This window comes from Apodemus sylvaticus, chromosome 16 (genome assembly GCF_947179515.1).
Source record: "Apodemus sylvaticus chromosome 16, mApoSyl1.1, whole genome shotgun sequence".
NCBI classification, from domain to species: Eukaryota; Metazoa; Chordata; class Mammalia; order Rodentia; family Muridae; genus Apodemus; species Apodemus sylvaticus.
The window spans coordinates 71,451,050-71,473,552 of NC_067487.1; the positions used below are offsets into that span (position 1 = coordinate 71,451,050).

General features: G+C 38.4%; 1 protein-coding gene across 2 annotated transcripts in view; it reads left to right on the plus strand.

Annotated features, from left to right (window-relative positions):
- Xrcc4 (X-ray repair cross complementing 4) overlaps positions 1-14,493 on the plus strand; it is a 226,079-nt gene extending 211,586 nt beyond the window's left edge. Inside the window, exon 8 of one of the 2 annotated variants that reach the window (XM_052159442.1) lies at positions 13,953-14,492. In XM_052159442.1, the coding sequence (XP_052015402.1) occupies positions 13,953-14,058 (106 nt within the window). In that variant the 3' untranslated portion in view covers positions 14,059-14,492. Of the gene's footprint in view, positions 1-13,952 lie in introns of both variants that reach the window. The other variant, XM_052159443.1, reaches the window with a different exon arrangement.
- The last annotated feature ends 8,010 nt before the right edge of the window (positions 14,494-22,503 follow it).

A 22,503-nucleotide genomic window follows, 5' to 3' on the forward strand; every position in this document is an offset into this window, starting at 1 on the left:
CTGTAAATTCTTTTCATTTATACAAAGAATGCTTGAAAACTATTTACGTTGTTTGTACTATTTCAATTATACTTGTTCTGTGAGTCAGGAGTTCAAAATCATCCTCAGATACATAGGGAGCTCAAAGCCAGCAGGGACCTATGCATACCCTATCCCCAAAATAGAATTTTAAAACATTCAAAAATAATCTTAACTCTAGAATGATGTTTGAGAGGTTCACAGACTGTCGTGACTGCACACTGTGAGACAGGCTAAGAAAGAGCAATAGTCATGAAAGAGAACCTGAACGGCTTTTAAAATCATCTTCTACCATTCATTAGTAATGTGCAGTGTTTTACTAAGTACTTCCCCACTCTTCCAAGATTCAATCCTTCTTTCCAGGTTCATACAAAGTTATTGTAGTGGTTGTTCCCATCAACTATAGCTTAGTGCAACTCACATCTTTCTATGGTAATAGTTACATCATATCAGAGGAGAACTGTGCTAAAATAATTTAATTTCCAGGTTGTAAAAAATCATATATGGTGTTTTCATAAGTATACCTAGGAGAACCTTGGAAATATAGAGTTACATTCAGCCTTTCTGATTAGAAACACTTTTGCCATAGAAGCATTTTCCCTACAATTTGTGTAATCATTGAATGATTATTTTTATATTTAATTTATAATTGTATTTAAATTGTTTATATTTTACTGTTAATCAGGAATAACTTTGGAACCATAAGAATTGATGAGTATGTTAAAGAGATCGTGGCATAACTGTGATGACCCATCGTCAAAGGAGAAAAACATCCCCCAAAAGATGTCATCTGATATACACACATGTGCTGTGTCACACACACCTGTACACACACACACACAATTCATGCATACTACTAATAAAAATTGATTAAGAATCAATTTTACCTTCAAGATATTTCATGTAGAGGAATAAGTATAAGGTTATTAAAAGTGATTATGCAGACCTGGCATTTTAAAAGATAATCTCCATATAATTGTTATGAGAAAGTATTATATAGAATTTTATGCTATAAATCACTATGGATATAGTATGAAAATAGATTTGTTTAAAGATATAGCTATAATTTTAAGAGAAATACACTAAAATGGCAGAATATGATCAGTAATTCCTTCTTTGACTTTTTGAAAGTCTTTGTAACAGATGTACTAGATACCAAACAGAAAAACAAATGTGGTTCAGATTGTATTTAGAGTTTCTCTGCTTGAACTTTTATTCTTCTTTTTTGCTCATATTTTATTAATTATTTTTATATGCTCCATATTTTATTACCCACCCTGCCAACACCTGTCCACCCTCTGCTTGCTCCACATCCCATACCTCCTCCCCTCCCCCTGTCTCCACATGGATGTCCCTACCCCCAACCCCACCTGACCTCTAAACTCCCTAGAGCCTCCAGTCTCTAGCGGGTTAAGTGTATCATTTCTGAATGAACACAGATCCTGCAGTCCTCTATTGTATGTGTATTAGGCGCTTCATATCAGCTGATGTTTGCTGTCTGTTCGGTGGTCCAGTGTTTGAGAGATCCCGGGGGTCCAGATTAATTGAGACTGCTGGTCCTCCTACAAGGTTGCCCTCGGCTTCATTCAGCCTTCCCTAATTCAACAGCAGAGGTCATCTGCTTCTGTCCATTGGTTGGTTGCAAATGTCTGCATCTGACTCTTTCAGCTGCCTGTTGGATCTTCTGGAGTGCTGTCATGCTAGGTCCCTTTCAATGAATACTCCATGCCTCAGTTTTAGGCCTTGGGACCTGCTCGTGGGCTGGATCCCACTTTGGGCCTGTTGCCGGACCTTCTTTTCCTTGCACTCCTCTCCATTTCCATCCCTACAATTCTTTCAGACAGAAACAGTTATAGGACAGAGTTATGACTGTGGGATGGTCCCCTCTCCCTCATTTGAAGTTCTGCCTTCCTGCTGTAGGTATGCTCTATAAGTTCCCTCTTCCTATTGTTAGGCGTTTCATCTAAGGTCCCTCCCTTTTATTCCTGTGAGTCTCTCACCTCCCAGGTCTCTGGTGCATTCTGGAGGTCCCCCCCCCCCCCGCAACCTCCTATCTCCTGAGCTTGCCTGTTTCCATTCTTTCTCCTGGAACTTGGGGCTTTAGTCCTTTTCCCTCCCCCAGTGTCAGATCAGGTTCCCCTCTCCTCCCTCTACCCCCCTCTCACCCACCCTGTCTACTTTCCCTCCCAGGTCCCTCCCTAACACCCCTCTTGTGATTGCTTTCTTCTCCCTCCCAAGTGGGACTGAGGTGTCCTCACTTGGGCCCTTCAGCTTGTTGACCGTTTTTGAGTTTTGTGGACTATATCTTGGGTATTCTGTACATTTTCTTGCTAATATCCACTTATTAGTGAGTACATACCATGCATGTCCTTTGGATCTCATGACAGAAGAATGGATATGGAAAATGTGGTTCATTTACACAATGGAATACTACTTAGGAAATCCTGAGTTTTGCAGGCAAATAGATGGAACTAGAAAATATCCTGAGTGAGGTAACTTTTAGTCTTCTTAAAATAGCAGGAGATACAGTATTTATTTATGACAAATATTGGATTATTATTTCATCATAAAAGGTTTTTATGAGTAAACACAATATAAGGCAAGGTGAGACATAATACAAAAAGGTCTGTGGCTTGAGATGGAACCTGAGTGCCATAGTGTTTGTTCCCTTTCCTCCTGAGAATACAGGAATAGAATTTGTATCCAGAAGAGATGGGCAAAGGTAGAAATGGCTTATCTACCCTCACTAAAATTTTAGTTTGTCTAGAGAGAAGGTTCTTTTAATAATTTGTTAGTATAATAAAATAGATTTAGAATGCACATTAAAATGCCCCATAAATATTCTGTGGACTAATATATTAGTTAACTCTATTTGGTTTTTTAGTTGCTTAAATTTACAAAAAAAATTATTATTCTTATGCATAACAATTTCTTTGAATCAATAGCAGCTAAGTATTTTTTCTGGTTTGTTGGTAACTTTCCTGTAGATTACTCACAAAGCATTTTATGTTATTTATATATCTTCAAATACAGGGGGGGCCCTTCCCTTAAGAGAGATTTGTCCTTAGAGTATATACGGGCTTAAGTGAGTTTTAAACTCTACAAATCAATATTTCACACCTATGTCACTATCAGCTGTTTAAATTCACTTGCGCAGCTCAATGATAAGTTTTTCAAAGGTACAAGATTTTGTTTTAATCTTTTGTATCAAGGGCTATCATGATGCCTGAGACTTTAAAATACTGACGTAAGGAATGAATGAAAACCCCATTCTGATATTTGGGTTGACTATTAGTAATGCTTGTGTGAGTACCATTCTCTAATAATTCATTCCTATCATAGGCCAAAAATTCTTTGGTTTTTTATATTGTTTTTGAAAAATATATCTAGAGTTTTAAACAAACTTTATAGAGGCATGGGGGAAAGGCATTTCTTGAGTTGTATGTCTTCTACATATAGAAAACCACTCATAGAAACTGGTTCATGCTGTATTGAAATTCCAGCTATTATGAATGCTTCTTTAAGGGGTTTCTTGTAGTTGGTTGCAAATTGTACAGCTTTAGAGAAGTAGTCAGTGGTAGAATGGGAACTATCAAATATGCCTTTTCTTTTATAATGACAAACAAATTGTTATGAAAACACAAAAACTGTATTTTAGAAAGTCACTTGAATAAATTAAGTATATTTTCTATAGAATAGCATATGGGGAAACATTTGAAGTTATGTTTACATTTAAAGATAATTATGATCAGACTAGATAACCCAGATGAATACTTTCCATGGGTATTTATAGCATCTTCAGAATTTTATGGAGTAAATATGTATGTAAATTTCCTAATTTCAAACAAGTGTTATGTTTTCTTGCTTTAATATTTTAATTTTTCCTGATTTATTCTGTTTCCTCATTTATACTTGAGAGACTGAGCTGGTAATCCCCTCTTGACAAGAGAGAGATGTGGAACAGATTTTATTTCATCTTTGACTTGTTTTTCACTAGCCATCTAGAAGACATTTATGTTCACTAACACTCCAAAAGATTTAATAATAATAAAGAACAATAACTTAATGACTTACATAAAGAGAAAATTCAATATTCTAAGGTCTTGGGATGGATGGGTTCTGAGAATATGTGCCTATAAACTGACTGGCATTTCCTATTGAGAGCTCAGCCACAAGGATTGGAAGACCATTTAACCACAACTTGCATCTGTCAAACATGCCAGTCAAATGGACTGAGACCTTTAATGTGAACTTTAAACACATAAACCCCAAAACTACTTAGAAAAGTAATTGTGTAAGCTCATAATAAAGTAAGAAACCTTCTAACCAGCCTGTGTCAATGATTCTGGTTCCATTAATCTTAGAAAAGACCTACAGTGCATTTCTTAGGATTTTTGAGATCATCTCCGTGGACCTGGCAGATAGCTTTTCAAGTAGAACAGGCTTGGCTTAGTTCTTCAGCTCTGGGCTTTGCATAGCCTGGTCTACTCCTTCTGTTCTCAGCAGCTCTCCAGAAATGTATTTAGCACTAACAAAATGAATGGTGCATTGATAGCAGAATAATACTCTACTCTAACATGACCCAAGTCTTAATCCTGTACTCTGAGAATGTGTTTGACCATATAGAAGCAAAAATTAAGTTTAGGTAAACTGAGGTAAATAAGCTGGCTTTATAATAAAAAATGTGGTATATTTATACAATGGAATACTACTCAGCAATTAAAAACAATGAATTCATGAAATTCTTGGGCAAATAGTTGGAACTGGAAAATATCATCCTAAATGAGGTAACCCAATCACAAAAGAACACACATGGAATGCAGTCACTGAGAAGTGGATATTAGCCCGGAGGCTCTGAATACCCAAAACACAATTCACATATCAAATGATTCCCAAGAAGAAGGAAGGAGAGGGCCCTGTTCCTGGAAAGGCTTAATGCAGCAATGTAGGGAAGTACCAGGAGAGAGAAGTGGGAGGGGGTTGATTGGGGAACAGGCAGAGGGAAGAGGGCTTATGGGACTTATGGGGAGGGGGGCATGATTGGTTGCCAGAACAATATTATTTATCCAAATAAGTTTATCAGGTGATAAAAGTCTTTTGGTTTGTTTTTATGAAATTTCTGTATAAGTGCTTCCATTCATAGGGATTGTGGGTATATTTGATTTTAGGCCATGCACACACACACACACACACACACACACACACAACACACATATATATATATATATATAGTTGGTTCTCTCCATCTCCCTTTACAATGGGTCCCAGTGATTGAACTCCACTCATCAGTGTTTTGTGGCAACTCTGTACCTGCTGAGCCATCTCCTTAACCCCCACTTGTCTTATTGTCAAATCTATTGGAAATATTTTGCAGGAAATTTTTAGAGTTGTCCTTTTATAATGTTTATGAATAATAAATGCATTCTAGGTTTGAATATAAAAAAGGTATTTTTGCTATTTTCTTGTTTTATTAAACATATATTTCACAGGTCATTTATGTGCTCTTGCTCATGTGTCTAAACAGGGTCAGGGGTAGTGGAAGATATCTGTAAGTTTTTTTTCTCCCCTCCCCCCACTTTGTTTTTTTTTTAATTTTTTTTATTCGATGTATTCTTTATTTACATTTCAAATGATTTCCCCTTTTCTGGGTCCCAACTCCCCACAAATCCCATAAGCCCTCTTCCCTCCCCCTATTCCTCCACCTACTCCTTCCCACTTCCCTGTTCTGGTATTCCCCTATACTGGTGCATTGAGTCTTTCCAGAACCAGGGGCTAGTCCTCCATTCTTTTTGGACATCATTTAATATGTGGATTATTTCTTGGGTATTCCAAGTTTCTAGGTTAATATCCACTTATCAGTGAGTACATACCATGATTGGTCTTTTGAGACTGTGTTACCTCACTTAGTATGATGTTCTCCAACTCCATCCATTTGTCTAAGAATTTCATGAATTCATTGTTTCTAATGGCTGAATAGTACCCCATTGTGTAAATATACCACATTTTTTGTATCCATTCCTCTGTTGAAGGACATCTAGGTTCTTTCCAGCTTCTGGCTACTACAAATAGGGCTGCTATGAACATAGTGGAGCATGCTGAAGTATCTTCTGGATATATGCCCAGTAGTGGTATAACAGGGTCCTCAGGAAGTGACATGCCCAGTTTTCTGAGGAACCGCCAGACTGATTTCCAAAGTGGTTGCACCTTCTTGCAATCCCACCAGCAGTGGAGAAGTGTTCCTCTTTTTCCACATCGTCGCCAGCACCTGCTGTCTCCTGAGTTTTTGACCTTAGCCATTCTGACTGGTGTGAGGTAAAATCTCAGGATTGTTTTGATTTGCATTTCCCTAATGATTAATGATGTTGAACATTTCTTAAGGTGTTTCTCAGCCCTCCGAAGTTCTTCATGTGAAAGTTCTTTGTTTAGCTCGGTACCCCACTTTTTACTGGGGTTATTTGGTTCTCTGGGTTCTTCCTTCTTGAGTTCTTTGTATATATTAGATATTAGCCCTCTGTCGGATTTAGGGTTGATGAAGATCCTTTACCAATCTGTTGGTTGACGTTTTGTCCTTTTGACAGTGTCCTTTGCCTTACAGAAACTTTGTAGTTTTATGAGGTCCCATTTGTCAATTCTTGATCTTACAGTGTAAGCTATTGGTGTTCTATTCAGGAACTTTTCCCCTGTGCCCATGTCCTCAAGGGTCTTCCCCAGTTTCTTTTCTATTAGTTTCAGTGTGTCAGGTTTTATGTGGAGGTCCTTGATCCATTTGGAATTGAGCTTAGTACAAGGATAAGAATGGATCGATTCACATTCTTCTTCATGCTGACCTCCAATTGAACCAGCACCATTTGTTGAAAAGACTATCCTTTTTCCACTGGATGCTTTCAGCTCCTTTGTTGAAGATCAAGTGACCATAGGTGTGTGGGTTCAATTCTGGGTCTTCAATCCTATTCCATTGATCCGCTTGGCTGACATTGTACCAATACCATGCAGTTTTTATCACTATTGCTCTGTAGTAGGTCTGGGATACTGAATCCCCCTGAAGTTCTTTTACTGCTGAGAACAATTTTAGCTATCCTGGAGTTTTTGTTATTCCAGATGAATCTGAGCAATTGAAAATAATGAGTTTCTCTTACTTGCCACTGTAGTTGCCAGGAGAGTCTGCCTCTCCTCCCTCACTTTCTCAGGCCAATGAATGACGTCTAGACCTGCGAATTCCAGACAGTATGAGAACCTCTGCTTTTACTGCATCCTGTTGGCTTCAGTGTGTTAGTTTGTTTAGGAACAGCCTTGGTTTTTATAAGGTCATCTCAAAATTAGTAAGCTACTTTTCCCATCCTAACATCTGATATATTTTAAAGTACTTATTTCTAATTTGAAAGTTAACTAGTAACTTGGTGATTTCAAATCTTAAAGTTCATTACTTAAATATTTTGTTTAAATGATAGTCTTATACTTGCATTGATAATTTATAAATTTTCTAGTAAAATACATGAAAGGAACTCAGTTAAAGTCAGTTTGATGCTTGTCTGGTTGCTATATCTCAGTGGAAACCTGCAGATTTTGATTGAATTTTGATGTTTTGTGGAGGGTTTTGCTTTGTTGTTGTTGTTTTTTGTTTTTTTTTGTTTGTTTGTTTGTTTTGTGGAGCTGTTTTTAGTCTTCCTTGTGAAAACTTGAGTTGATTCATCCAAAAGTTAAACCATTAGATATTTGACTTATCTTTTGTTTTGCTTTTAAGATATACACTGGATATATAGCTTCAAGCTATCCCAGGCTCATGTCAAACATATAATCCTGCTGCCTCCATTTCTCATGTGCTAGGATTACTAATACACCCCAGCAGTTCTTCATGATGTGTGGGTTTTTCGATTTTCACTGTATGTATTTCTGTGCTTGCAGGCAGAGGTCATGGCGACGTCCAGACCATGGGATGAAAGAGGGGCTGGGGCTGGAGGGAGGGAGGAGGGGCTGCGATCAGGATATAACATAAAGGAATGCATAAATTAATGGGGAAACCCCAAAGTTTAACTGTGTGAACTTTTTTTTTTTTTATACATAAGCAGGACATTTTCCTCCAGCGGCCCTGCAGAGATATCTGGTGATAGTTCAGCAATTGCGTCTATGACAGCTGCACTCTGGGGACTTAGTACTTCTTCCTTCATGAGAAAAAAAAAACATTGACTGTTTTATCTTCTCTATGATAAATCTTAAGCATAACAGGATCCTTCCAGATTATGATTCTCAGCACCAGATAAGTAATAATGGGTGAAATAATTTACCTAAAGCATAAGCTTCAGGCAGCAGTATGACAGTGGGAACCAGAATTTGGCAAAATTGGCAGCAGCTCAAGCTGCTGTCTGGAGTCACTCCTCTGTCTCCTTTTGCTCATCTCTCTGCCTGTCTCTGCAGTTCTAATCTTCATTGTCCAGACCAACTCATTTTCTCTTTGATAGACTCTTCTCTGGGAATCTCTTCATCTTTTCCATTTGCTATAGTGACCAGTGAGGGGACAATGACAGCCATGTCTGCCCTCTCCTGAAGCTGCCTTACTAATACACCCCAGCAGTTCTTCACAATGTGTGTGTTGTTTTTAATTTTCACTGTATGTATTTCTGTGTGCTGTGCAGGTACTTGCAGGCAGAGGTCATGTGGCAACTTTTGGACCATGGGGAGATGAAAGAGGGGCTGGGACTGGAGGGAGGGTGGTCTGTTCCTGTGTAGCCCTGTCCCCCACATCCTCCCTTCAAGTACATGTCCAGCTGGCGCTGTAGCTCTCCTCACATCTAGACTAAGCTCACTAACCTAGCACCAACGCGCCTGGTTTTGTCTGAGAATATCTTAACAACAGCAAAAGCTTTAAAACCTCTGAGAAGACTATCATAGAGGAGTTGTTAATATCCAGAAATGACATCTCATGGGAGCACAGATAGAATAAATGTCCACAGTATATGCAGATATATGTTGTATATGCACATGTGTACGTAACATAGTCACACATGTTCCACTGTTCGAAAACCAATTACTTTTTGTGATTTTGTGATTCTGACTTTTGAGATTGGCTTTGTAGTTTTGACTTTTAGATTGAGCCATGCTTTTAGACAGAATATGCATTCCCTTGTGCCTTGTTCTGTCGCTCAACATTTCATTTGAAATCTGTGCATTTGTGTAACAGTATAGAATTCTTCTGTGTGAAAGCTCAGTAAGAGTTGTACCATTTTCCTGTTGAGAACCATTCTGATAGTTTTTCATTTTTAACTATTAAAAAATAACCCATCTATGGTTTTTATACACACACATAATTTCTTAATAGATAGATATACAAATGTTTTCCCTGTGTATCTGCTGGTAAATTCCTAAGTCACAGATAGGGACATGTTCTTATCTTTGGCAGATTTCAACAAGTTGTTTTCAGAAATAATTTCAAATGTTGAATAGCTTAACAATATTTTATCTAGTTATTTCACATTCTCTTTTTGCTAATTTATAAAAATGTTCACGATGACTTTAATGTACACATAGAAGTTGGTTCATCCCAGATAAATGTCTCATGATGCCTCTGAATTCACCTTTTGGAACCATTGTCTCATAGTAAACTCTCTGAAATCTACTGAAACCTAAATATTAATATAAGCCTATAGCTCTTTGTAATGTAGTAATTCATTCTCTGTGAGCAAATTAAAAGATTCTAGGGCCATCTATAAAATGTTAGGATTAAAAGACACACTTGCAAGCATTATGAGAAAAAGGTGACTAAATGCTTTCTGAAAACTAGACTCATATTTTTCCATTTTTCTTTATTTTTAAGATTCTAAAATTATTATATCACTCTTCCCTCCCCTTTCTTTCCTCTAGACCCTTACATATGCCCCTTCTTTCTCTGTTTAATTCATAAGCTCTCTTAATTGTTTTATATGCATGTATGTATATAATTACAAATTTCCAAGCAAGTTTGAGCACTACCAGTCCTGTGCACAACTTCCAGACTGACTATTCACTGTTGAACAACTGACTGACGTGCTGAGATGCTCTTCCCTAGGAAGACTATTTCTCCTGGTCTTGGCATTGTTTCGTTGCCTATAATTCTTGCACAGGGCTGGAACCCACGGGCTCTCTCCTGTCCGCTGTAGCATCTCTGTTGGTGATGTCCTTATTCAGCTCTAATTTAAGCCTTCCAGTTGGTGAGAATCTGTGGGTGTGGCTGTTGACATTAGGAACTGCATGCTCAGAGCTCTGTAGATTCCTTGCGCAGCTCTTCTGTAGGATCCCCTAAGCCTTCCTAAGTTTGCCTGGTAGATGTGTCATTGGGATCGGCTCCACAACACTGCATTTGGATTGGTTGTGATTTTCTGTACTTTATTAAACCGACATAATCTCCGACTGCATTCTAAATATTTATCCTATGCCCACTGTAAGTGTATTCTTCATGCCTCATCAGGGAAACTTTGTAACAAAGATCATGTTTTATATTTTTTATCTCTTATACTTCCTTAACACAGGGAACTATTCAGAGCACATGATAATAAATATTGATCGAATCAATACAGACACATCACTGAATCAATACAGACACATATCATCGGTGTCTCTGCCACCCAATTAGAATTGAGACTGTTTGCCACAGTACCAGACCTGAGGGCAATGAAAACTGTAATCAACTCAGCTAAGTACCAGCAGCCTAATGGTTAGTGTATCCAAATAAAAATGAATGAAAGATTTATGTCTAAACTTTCCAGAACATAAAAATACCTCAAATATATTGTTCAAGGAAGATATCATGTGGCAAAATTATACATGTAAAAGAATGATCTCATCTTTAAAAAAATGTTGTTGAGAATAGTTTTAGCTATCCTGGGTTTTTTGTTATTCCAGATGAATTTGAGAATTGCTCTTTCTAACTCTAATTCTCTATGGAGAATTGAGTTGGGATTTTGATGGGTATTGCATTGAATCTGTATATTGCTTTTGGCAAAATGGCCATTTTAACTATATTAATCCTGCCGATCCATGAGCATGGGAGGTTTTTCCATTTTTTGAGGTCTTCTTCCATTTCCTTCTTCAGAGTCTTGAAGTTCTTGTTATACAGATCTTTCACATGTTTGGTAAGAGTCACCCCAAGGTACTTTATACTGTTTGTGGCTATTGTGAAGGGTGTCATTTCCCTAATTTCTTTCTCAGCCTGCTTATCCTGTGGAGGTCAGCATGCAGAAGAATGCGAATTGATCCATCCTTGTCTCCTTGTACTAAGCTCAACTCCAAATGGATCAAGGACCTCCACATAAAGCCAGACACTCTGAAGCTAATAGAAAAGAAACTGGGGAAGAGCCTTGAGGACATCAGTACAGGGAGAAAGTTCTTGAATAGAACACCAATAGCGTATGCTCTAAGATCAAGAATTGACAAATGGGACCTCAGAAAATTACAAAGTTTCTGTACAGCAAAAGACACCATCAAAAGGACAAATCGGCAACCAACAAATTGGGAAAAGATCTTCACCAACCCTGTATCAGATAGAGGGCTAATATCCAATATATACAAAGAACTCAAGAAGTTAGACCCCAGAAAACCAAATAACCCTATTAAAAATGGGGTACAGAGTTAAACAAAGAATTCTCACCTGAGGAACTTCAGCGGGAGTCAGTGTAGCACGTGGGGTCTGTTTCTGTCTGTCTTGTCGCTTCAGAGTGCTCCTTTTGTCTTCCACTGATTTTTTTTTTAAAGAGAATGATAGACCTCTGTCTTCTGGGGTACAAGATCTAGACGGTGACCAAAATTGCAGAGTTTTTTCCAAGTCTGACTTCATAATTGACATAATTCAATCCATTTTTCCAAAAAGAGTTAAAACCAACTAAAACATCTGAGACAAGAGAACAAAATGTATATGTGTGTAGAAGGGTTGTTGGGGGGGGGGGTAATGATAAGCTGCTATTTATACAGTATCGTTTTTCTCTTATGAAATACATTTTAGATATTTGGTTATATACTATGATAGTTAAATCTACATTTACTATTAATTTCCAGAGGGTTTTACTTGTCATCTTGATAGAATATTAACACCTAGCACCTTAGTATAATCAGGTTGTCTGCCTTTTGACTTACGTGAAGTAAGATTGACATATCCCAGGTTGCATGTAGCCTGTCACAATTAAGTGTGCACAGTCCAGAGGTCAATGAGGACTGGGTGGTGAATTCATTTTTAATGATCTGTACAACTAAATGTAGGTGCCTGAATTTTAACATAATCACACATAGCTGATCTGTCTGGATATCCTTTGGTTATTCTTTTATCTGCTACTACTAGGCGATCTTATACTTTATACTTTGTTTGATAGTAAGCCACTGATAAGAACTGTTTCTGCATGTCTCATGGGAACTCACACACATTGTTTGCATCACCTAGTTTAATCCTCACTTTACTTTTGAGGCACATGTCACCTGAGTCTTACAGGGAAGAGAACTGAGGTCCGGGGACTGCCTAACACCACACCACTGCCTCACAGCCACTGTCCAACTTCAGCCTTGTGCTCTCTCAGATACCGTAGCAAAGCCATGGCTTTGAAGCTGGAAACATGGAGATACTTGTGATAGTTGATTGGTTTGATCTGATCATATCTGCCCCTGAAGCCACCTCTAGTTATTGACATTGAGTGATAGTTGGGGCTCCATGTTGAACAGCTGGTGTTTTCTGTTCAAGGAAATAAATTGATGTTTAGAAGCTTCACCCTTGGCCGAGCTCTGAATCCTTCAGCTTACTCTTTACCACAGTGGTCATGCAAGAGAACAAGACTGTCGTCGTGGACTTCAGAACTGCTCTTCCATATACATGCCAGCTCCAGTGAAGCAGTAGCTGGCCTCCACATCTAAATAGAATTTAGTTTGCTATATGTTTATTTGTAGAACCAGTAAAGGGTATATGCCAGTATATCTCATCAGCATCTGCCAAGGATATGGAGTCCTTATTAACTATACACAGGTAATGAGCAAATCATCTGGCTACTAGAGGAGAATCACGTGATCAGAGGGTAGCAGCTGAAAGACAATATAAACATTAGTGGGTACAACAGATACAGAGACCCATAGCAAGGCAGAATGCAAAAAGTGAGGGAACTCAGAACCCTCAACCCTAAATAAGATGCTTCCTCCAAAGATGCTGTTCAGACCATTAGAACAGGGCATGGCAAGAGTTTAAGAGCCAGAGGTTATGAAGACACTAAGGAAGCAAGGCCCTCTAAGTCAGCGCTGTGAATGCACACATGAACTCACAGAGACAGAGACAGCATTCATAGGGCCTGCATGGGTCTGCACCAGATGGCATTCTAGACTTGAAAGAAGTGGACACATGCCCCAAGTCCTAACCCAGAAGTTCTCTCCAGTTGAAAACCACTGGCAAATGAAAATGTTCTCTCCATGGAGTCTCACTTGGCCCAGGAGTAAATGGCCAAGAAAAAATGTACTCTACAGTGTCTTTGGAGGTCCAGATTATTTATTGTTATTATTTAATTCTACTTTTATTTTATTTATTTATTTACCTGATTGTTTATATCTCCTTTTACCCTACAGGTCCTTCGCATATATATATAATGTCTTCCAACTTAGTGTTTGTATAACAGTCCTGAGTGTGTGAATGAGTGGGTCTGCTTATTGTGCCTTCTCTTGGACTCTTTGCTGCTGTCTGTTTTGTCCTATTTATTGTGTTAGTTTTTGTTCTAACTTCCATTATTTTGTTTTGATCCCTTAGAAGACTTTTTGTTTCCTAATCACAGAGAAAGGTGGTGGATCTGGAAGCGAGGGGAAGAAGAGTGACGGAATGGGAGGAATAGAGGGAGGGATATATTATGTAAGAAAAAGAATCTATTTTTAATAAAAGGAAAAATAAAAATTGGAAATTAAAAAAATAAATTGAGAGTTAACTCCTGATTTTCTTTCTCCTGTAGGCTTGCCTCGTCACTGCCTCAGACCTTGAAAGAGGAGAGCGCCTCTGCTGAAAACCTGTCTTTAGAAACCCTGAGAAACAGCAGCCCAGAAGAACTCTTTGATTAGCTATAACTCTAGAAAGCAACACTAGTGTTCAAGTAAACTATATTCTTTATCCAATTTCTTTGCATGAGAAGACAGGCTTTCAACTTAGCAGCCGTGGTTACTGTGTGCAACGTCAGTCTATGTACCCAATGAATTACCCTAGTATGTGACCAGCAGATTGGGTGACAGAGGGACACTTTCTTTTTCTATTGTTTGTTAAATCTGAGTTTGTTGCAAAGGGGACATTTATCATATTTGTCTGCACATTATTGTAGCTTTCTAATGACTCTTGGAAGATTTTGGAAATATAGCAAAAAAAAAATCTTTAATTCTTTTTAAATTGCACTTTAAATTCCTTTTGTTTGAACATTTTAATTTGTGATGTGATGTATATAAAATACATCTTTACCTTATGTGTAAACAATCTGAAAATCTGATAGTTAATAAAAGTTTGTGTTCTTAAAGGAACTTTATTTAACTGAACTTTTTTCTTTTTTATAGTAACTTATCTTTCTAAAGCGCTTACTGTTTGGGATCCTGTGTCGCAGTGATGGTGGCCCTACACACATACACACACTGGCAGTCCTACTTGGCCTTAGTGGGTTATTTAAAAAATAGAAATAACCTTGGGAAGGGAACATATTGAAGAGTATGTGGAAGATATTAGAGAAAAGAAATCTGGAGACATAATGCACTGTACAGCTATATGAAATTCTCTGTATCATCAGCATGTTTAATAAAGCTCAGCACTTCTATTTTCTCCTCATGGCTCTTAGGACAGTGTTTGTGCAGAGTCATCTTCCTTTATTCTGACCACCTATTATTTGGCTTCTTGGGTGATTTTGCTCCACTCAGTAGTTAAGTGTTTGATTACCAACTGTAGGTTCAGTCTTCAGCACTCTGATCTTCATTACCCATAGCCCCACCTCAGGTTTCATGTGATGTTAAATATCACATTTACTTTTATTGCAAAAGCTAATGGGAAAAGTTATAAACAGTCTTACATATACATATGGGGGGAATTTTCCTACGTTTTAGCTATGTATGACTTGTACTTGTAATCTCATGTCATGACTTAGGAGGCCAAAGCTAAAAAATTAAAATTTTTTACATTGAATTTTACATTGATTCAAGTTCAGCCTGGATTGCTTAGTAACTTCCAGCCTAGCCTGGGGTACATAAATATAATATAATATAGTATAGTATAGTATAATAAATATAATATAATTAATATATAAAGAGAGAGAAAATTATATATATATATAAAAGAAATTTTATCACATTCAATTTTTGATAGGTTACATTGAAGAAAAATATGTATATAAATAAACCAATTACAAATACAATTCTAAAACACAAACTTCTACTTAGTCATGCAAGAATGTTGATATACTATTTAGCTTTATATAATCTGAGATGCATAGAACTTAGCTCTTTCCAAGGGACTTTAAAATATGAGACAGAATACAAGTAATTAAAAGTACACAGCCAATATGTGTAGAGTAGATGAGAAGAGTCAGGGATGATTGTCTTCCCAATGCAATCGCACCCATACAGTTCATACATTGCACATTTTTGGATTATTATCTTATCTTTGTAGGCCAACAGATATTTTCATCCATCTCTGCATTGCATTGATTCACTTGGTTACAAAAGGATGCATACTCCCTCTAAGCACAAGTTCATATCTTTTGGAGACAAGAAAAGCATGGCATTCTGTTTCATGCACAGTGTAGACAAAACTCTACAGCATGCTCAGATCTTGCTATTCCAGGCCATGTATACATCTGTGGTTTCCACTGTCAGTACCCAAAAATTAAATGTTCTGGAGATCACTGGCTGACTTGAAAGGCATAAAACAGAGTTTGAATTCATTGTGACTTTTTGAATGTTAATATTCCCACTTCTAAGACAAATGGATTTCATTTAGGAGGGATTTTTTTCAGTTTAAGATTTATAAGTTGGAGCTAGCATCAGATATGGTGCAGAGTTCATAAGGGAAGAAAAAAAACGAGTCGTGAATAAGCAGAGGTGTCTTTATTATATAATTTTAAAAGGTCAGAGATCTACTTTAGAAAAGGTTTGCTTCAATTTGTAAAATACAGGACTCTGTGTTTTTGAGCCAAATAACTCTTTATTGGGTGTTTGATTCAACAAATGTTTACCAAGGAGAGGCTGTACACAAAGTACAGACCTGGGCCATCTGGAGAAATAAAGAATCAATCTATTCATTTTACAAACAGTTGCTGAACATTTGTGCTAGTTTTTGTTCTTGGCATTAGCTGACGTAGTGAGCAAAACAGGTAAGCACCCTGGGGCCGCAGAGCACAAGCACATGAGGCCTGGGACCCTCAAATCAAGGCTGAACTACCCTGTACTTAACTGTGAATCCACAAAGCTCTTGTGGGATATATAAGGAGAAGAAAAAATGTTGCTCCATGAGACTTTTGCTAGACATGATCCAAAAAAAAAAAAAAAAATCAACCATTATCCTTTCATGTTATCCTTATATTCAAGCATCATTTTTAGAATCCTTCACAAATATCTGACATCTACATGCAAATTTAATTTCAATTTTCCTGTGAGGTGATAATCCTAGAAAACAGTTAACAGTTCTGCCTGATTCTAATGATAGTGTAAAAGGAAATGATGATACCCACAAGACTCCCCCTATACACATTTATGGCTGTTGTCTGGATTTATATTCTTCATAAGGTGTGTGAGTTTTCTTGCAAATTCTTTGGATGAAATTTAATTATAGACGTTACATGAGAGTTAATCTAAAATGATTTTTTGCCGTATCCAAATTGTAAAGAGTGCCTTCTTTCTTTCTGGCCAGTAACTTTCTTTTTTTATTGGATATCTTCTTTATTTACATTTTACATGTTATCCCCTTCCCTGGTTTCCCCTCCAAGAATCCCCTATTCCATCCCCACTCCCTCTGCTCACCAACCCACCCACTCCCGCTTCCCTGTCCTGACATTCCCTAACACTGGAGCAACAAGCCTTCACAGGACCAATGGCCTCTCCTCCCATTGATGTACAAAAAGGCCATGCACTGCTACATATGTGGCTGGAGACCTGGGTCCCTCCAAGTATAGTCTTTGGTTGGGGGTTTAACCCCTGGGAATACTGTGGCTTCTGGTTGGTTCATATAGCTGTTCCTCCTATGGGTCTGTAAACCCTTCTAGCACTTTATGTCCTTTCTCTAGCTCCTCCATTGGGGATCCTGTGCTCAGTCCAGTGGCTGGCTGTGAGCATCAACTTCTGTATTTGTCAGGCACTGGCAGAGCCTCTCAGGAGACAGTGATATCAGGCTCCGGCCAGCAAGCACTTGTTGGCATCCACAATAGTGTCTGGGTTTGGTAACAAAGGACTTCTTCCAAGATCCTAGTGGGAACACATGACATCCACGTGGTCTTCATCCTGGTAGGGCATCTGCGCATGACTTTCTCCTTTCGTGATGTCACCTTTCCACCCTTTCTTGATTTCTGGGTATTCCTAAGACTATTGCTTTCATAAACACCCTTTTCTCAATCATAGCTTTTGTCAAAGAGTATAGCTCAGAGGCAGAGAGTTTATAGAAAGGTCTTGTATAAGCAGATTCCATAAACGTTATTTAATCTGCTTACATTTAACTGCTTAGTATCTCCAAGATCACCCTTAATTTTCAAACTCCCTTTAATATAGCAAACAGTTCAAAATTCATTCACATTTGTTCAACTGGAATTTTGACCACCAAAAATCTCTCATGATGTTTTTGTGGGGAAAAAAATCCTTTATCAATATGGAGGTTACTATCTCTTACAGAATCAAGAGTCAATGAGATTTTGGGTTGAATATCTACTCTACTCTGTGATATGGTGGGATGAGAATTTCAGGCAAAGTTCCTCAAAGGATGGAAGGGGAAAAAATCAACAGGTGAGCAGTAAAATTAATGTTGAATTTTATTGAAATATGGGGGGAGAAAAATAAGAAAAATCATGGGTAAATGAAGGGATTATCAGGCAGGTTAAACATGATCTAAGCATAGTCCATATGGGATTATATACTGAGGACATAAGGAAGTTACTGGCTAATATCCACTTATCACTGAGTACAGACCATGTGTGTTCTTTTGTGACTGAGTTACCTCCTTCAGGATGATATTTTCTAGTTCCATCCATTTACCTAAGAATTTCAAGAAGTCATTGTTTTTAATAGGTAAGTAGTACTCCCTTGTGTAAATGAACTACATTCTGTATACATTCCTGTGTTGAGGGACATCTGGGTTGTTTCCAGCTTCTGGCTATTATAAATAAGGCTGCTATGAACATCGTGGAGCATGTGTACATATTATCTGTTGGAGCATCTTCTGGATATATGCCCAGGAGTGGTATGACCTGGTCCTCACCGACAGAATGATTTCCAGAGTGATTATACCAGCTTTCAATCCCACTGGCAATATTCACTGATAAGTGGATATTAGTCCAAAAGCTTGGAATACCCAAGATAAAATTCACAGACCACATGAAGCTCAAGAAGAAGGAAGACTGAAGTGAGGATACTTAGGTCCTTCTCAGAAGGGGGAACAAAGTATCCATGGGAGGAGATACAGAGACAAAGTGTGGAGCAGAGACTGAAGGAAAGGCAATCCAGGGACTGCCCCACCTCGGGATCCATCCCATAAATAGTTACCAAACCCAGATATTGTGGTGCCACCATTTCCCACTACATCATTTCCCAGTCCTAGTCAAGGTGAGGAGACTGAGAGACCAGAAAAGTAAATGAAAGAAGATGGGTGTATGGCTCGTTTAAAAACATATTTTCTGGAGAAACCAATATGTAATTTAGGAAGAAACTTAAAGGACAATAAAAGAAGGAGGCGGCAGGGGAGGGAGAAGGAGAAAGGAAAGAAGGAAGAAGAGGAGAACAAGAGAAATAGAAGAAAAGAAGAAATGGAAGAAGGAAGGAGAAGAGGAGGAAGAGGAAGAACAATCAGCCTTAGCAGCAGCAGCAGCTACAAAGAGCAAACTGGCAGAAAGAAGAGGACTCTCAGGACTCAGGAGGAGGGAAGGCAGTGCCTGACATGGCCCTGAGACTTTGCTGTCAGGAGCTAGATCTAATGTATGCATACTGTGAGACACTTCCTGTTTCCTTCCCTTCCTGCAGTTTTATTAGTTAAATGGCTCTTTAAATAGGGGGGCAGGGTGTTACTAACTATCCAGGAAATTTAATACATTTTATTTTCAAAGTATTTCAAGTAGCAATTCCCATGAAGTTGCTGTTCCCGGTGCCTGACCTATGATGAGTGACAGATCATAACTGAGTCTGCTCTGCAAGTTAGAGCCCAATCTATTAAGACTTTCAGGAATCCTGTCTATGTGAGCCACTGCAGATATATACACCGCACTACAGAACTATAGTCAGGTATCCCTACTGTCAAACATAAAAATGATTGCTTGATATATGTAGGTGTGTGAGTATGAGCTCATGCTTGCTACGACCCACATGTAGAGGTCAGAGGACAGTTTGGGGGAAATTGGTTCTTTCTTCCCACCATGGGATCAGGAGATTAAATTCGGGTTGTTAGGTGTCATGTCAAGCACTCTTAACCACTGAACCAGCTATTTTACAATCCCAGATACAGGTTTTCTTATGCAATAATTTATCAAGGATTATTCAAGTTTAATAAGATTTGTCTATTCTGCAACAGTTACATGAGAAAAAACAATACAATAACAAAAGTGGTATTTTCTTCAGAACTATATAAAATATTGCTATATTTTAAGGTTTACATTTCTTTCTTTGTGTGTTTGTATGGGGGCAGGATTGTAACACAAGTGAAGGTCTCTGTATAGGCCATAAAGCACTGAATTCTCAGGAGTTGGAGTGACAGCCACTTGATGTGAGTGATGAGAATTTTGTTAACCACTGAACCATCTCTTCAGCCTCTAAATATTGCCATTTCTGAAGTTCATTTCTCCATCACAACCCTAGAATTTTTATGCTCTCGTTTCTTTGAGAAAGTTTGAGAAGAGTTAGGAGACCAATAAAATGCTAGGGGCTAAGTGTTTGGAGTTTGTTGAGTAGCCTTCGTGGACCCCTGAAATCTGTCTGACGGGAAATATGTGCCATATGAACCATAGACAGTGTGAACAGACAAGTCTAGAAGATTCTAAGGGAACAATAGAGGTGACTTTGTTGGATCTGTTCCCTAGTAAAAATTGGGAAGGAGCCATGAGGCAGGCACAACTGTGTACCCCCAAAGGGTTCAGATCTAGGCAGTGCAGCTCCTTCCTTTCTAAGTTGGGTGGGACATCAATCTATTCTTCATACCCGGGAACATTCACCAATTAGTTTCCAATGTCTTTGGAAATGCTCGAACTTTGATTTATACCGAGAAACATTCACACCTGGCATTACCAATCTGCAAGCTGAAAAGCAATTGAGAAACTCTTAATCCATCTCTCTTGAGAGGACCTCTGTCTGGAGCTTGGATCACATCCTCAGAAATAGTTTGGGGAGTGGCATATGCTCTGAAAGAATTAGCTTCCTTGCTTTTAATTGGTGAGTAGTAGTCCATCGTTTAAATATAAATTTTCTGTATCCTCTGTTGGGGGACATCTGGATAAGTGGATATTAACCTAGAAAACTGGAATACCCAAAACATAATCCACACATCAAATGAGGTACAAGAAGAATGGAGGAGTGGCCCCTTGTTCTGGAAAGACTCAGTGAAGCAGTATAGGGCAAAACCAGAACGGGGAAGTGGGAAGGGGTGGGTGGGAGGACAGGGGGAGAGAAGGGGGCTTATGGAACTTTCGGGGAGTGGGGGCTAGAAAAGGGGAAAACATTGGAAATGTAAATAAAAAATATATCGAATAAAAAATAGTAAATATATATATATATATAAAATAAAAAAGACTGTAAATAGATCCATATTTATCACCATACACAGTACTTAAGTCCAAGTGTATCAAGAACCTCAACAGAAAATGGATACATTGAATATTTTAGAAGAGAAAGTGGGAAATAACCTCAAGCATATTAGTGCAGGAAAAAATTTCCTGAGCATAACACCAATGGATCAGTCTAAAATCAACAAGAGGTACATGGGACATCATGAAATTGAAAAGCTTCTGTAAGGCAAACGACACTGTCAATAGGATACAGTAACAGCCTGTTGATTGGGGAAAGATCTTCACTAACCATACATCTGACAGAAGATTAGTATCCAGAATATGTAAAGAACTCAAGAAGTTGGACTCCAACAACCAAATAACCCAATTAAAATGAGGAACAGAGCTAAACAGTAAACTCTGAGCAGTGATGTCTGAATAGCTGAGAAGCACCTAAAGAAATGAGCAAAGTCCTTAGTCTTCAGGGAAATGCAAATCAAATTGACCCCAAGTTTCCACCTCTCACAAATCAGAATGGCTAATACAAAAAACTCAAGGGAGAGCACATGCTGGTGAGTATGTGGAGAAAGGAGAAGACTCCTCAAGTGCCGGTGGGATTGCAAACTGGTACAACCACTCTGGAAATCAGTAGTCTGGAGTTTCCTCAGATAATTTGAAATACTTCTACCTGAATCCCCAGCAGTATCACTCCTTGCATATATCACCGCACCATAGATGCTCCACCATACAAGGACATGTATTCTACTATGTTCACAGCAACTTTATTTGTAATAGCAAGAAACTGGAAACAACCCAGATGTTCCTTAATCAAAGAATGGATACAGAAAATGTGGCTCCTTTACACTGTGGAATACTATTCAGCTAGGACTCAGGAGTACTATACAATAGCTACTATTTCAATAGTATTCACCTTCAAAAAACAAGGACATCATGAATTTTGTAGAAACTAGAAAATATCAATCTGAGTGAGGTAACCTGAACCCAAAAGGAATGCATGGTATGTGCTTACCTGATACATGATATTAGCCATAAAACACAGAATGCCCATGAAGTCAGGTAAGTCATGGAAGAGTTGGGAGAAGGATTGAAGGCCCTGAAGGGGATGGGAACCCCACAGGAAGACCAACAGAGTCAACCTGGACCATGAGGAGCTTGCAGAGTCTGAGTCACCAACCAAAGACCATATATAGCAGGCATGCATCTCAGTCTCCATGTGAGTGCCCAACAACTGGACCAGAGGCTCTCCCTAAAGCTGTGGCTTGACTGTAGCCTCCCTTCCCCTACAGGGCTGCCGTGTCTGGTCCTCATTGGGAATGGATGTGCCTAATCCTGCACAGGCTTTCAGTGTGAGGATGGGGGAATACCTAGTGGGGACCCACCATCTCAGAGGAAAAGGGGAGGGCGTATGGGGCTATCATCTCTATGAAGGGGGGCCAGGAAGGGCCATTATTTGGGACATAAAAAATTAATAAATGTAAATTTTTAAAATTTTAACAATATAATAGTATTCCAATGTATACTATTTATTAAGTTTTAACATAAACCTTGTGTATTTCTTCTCCAA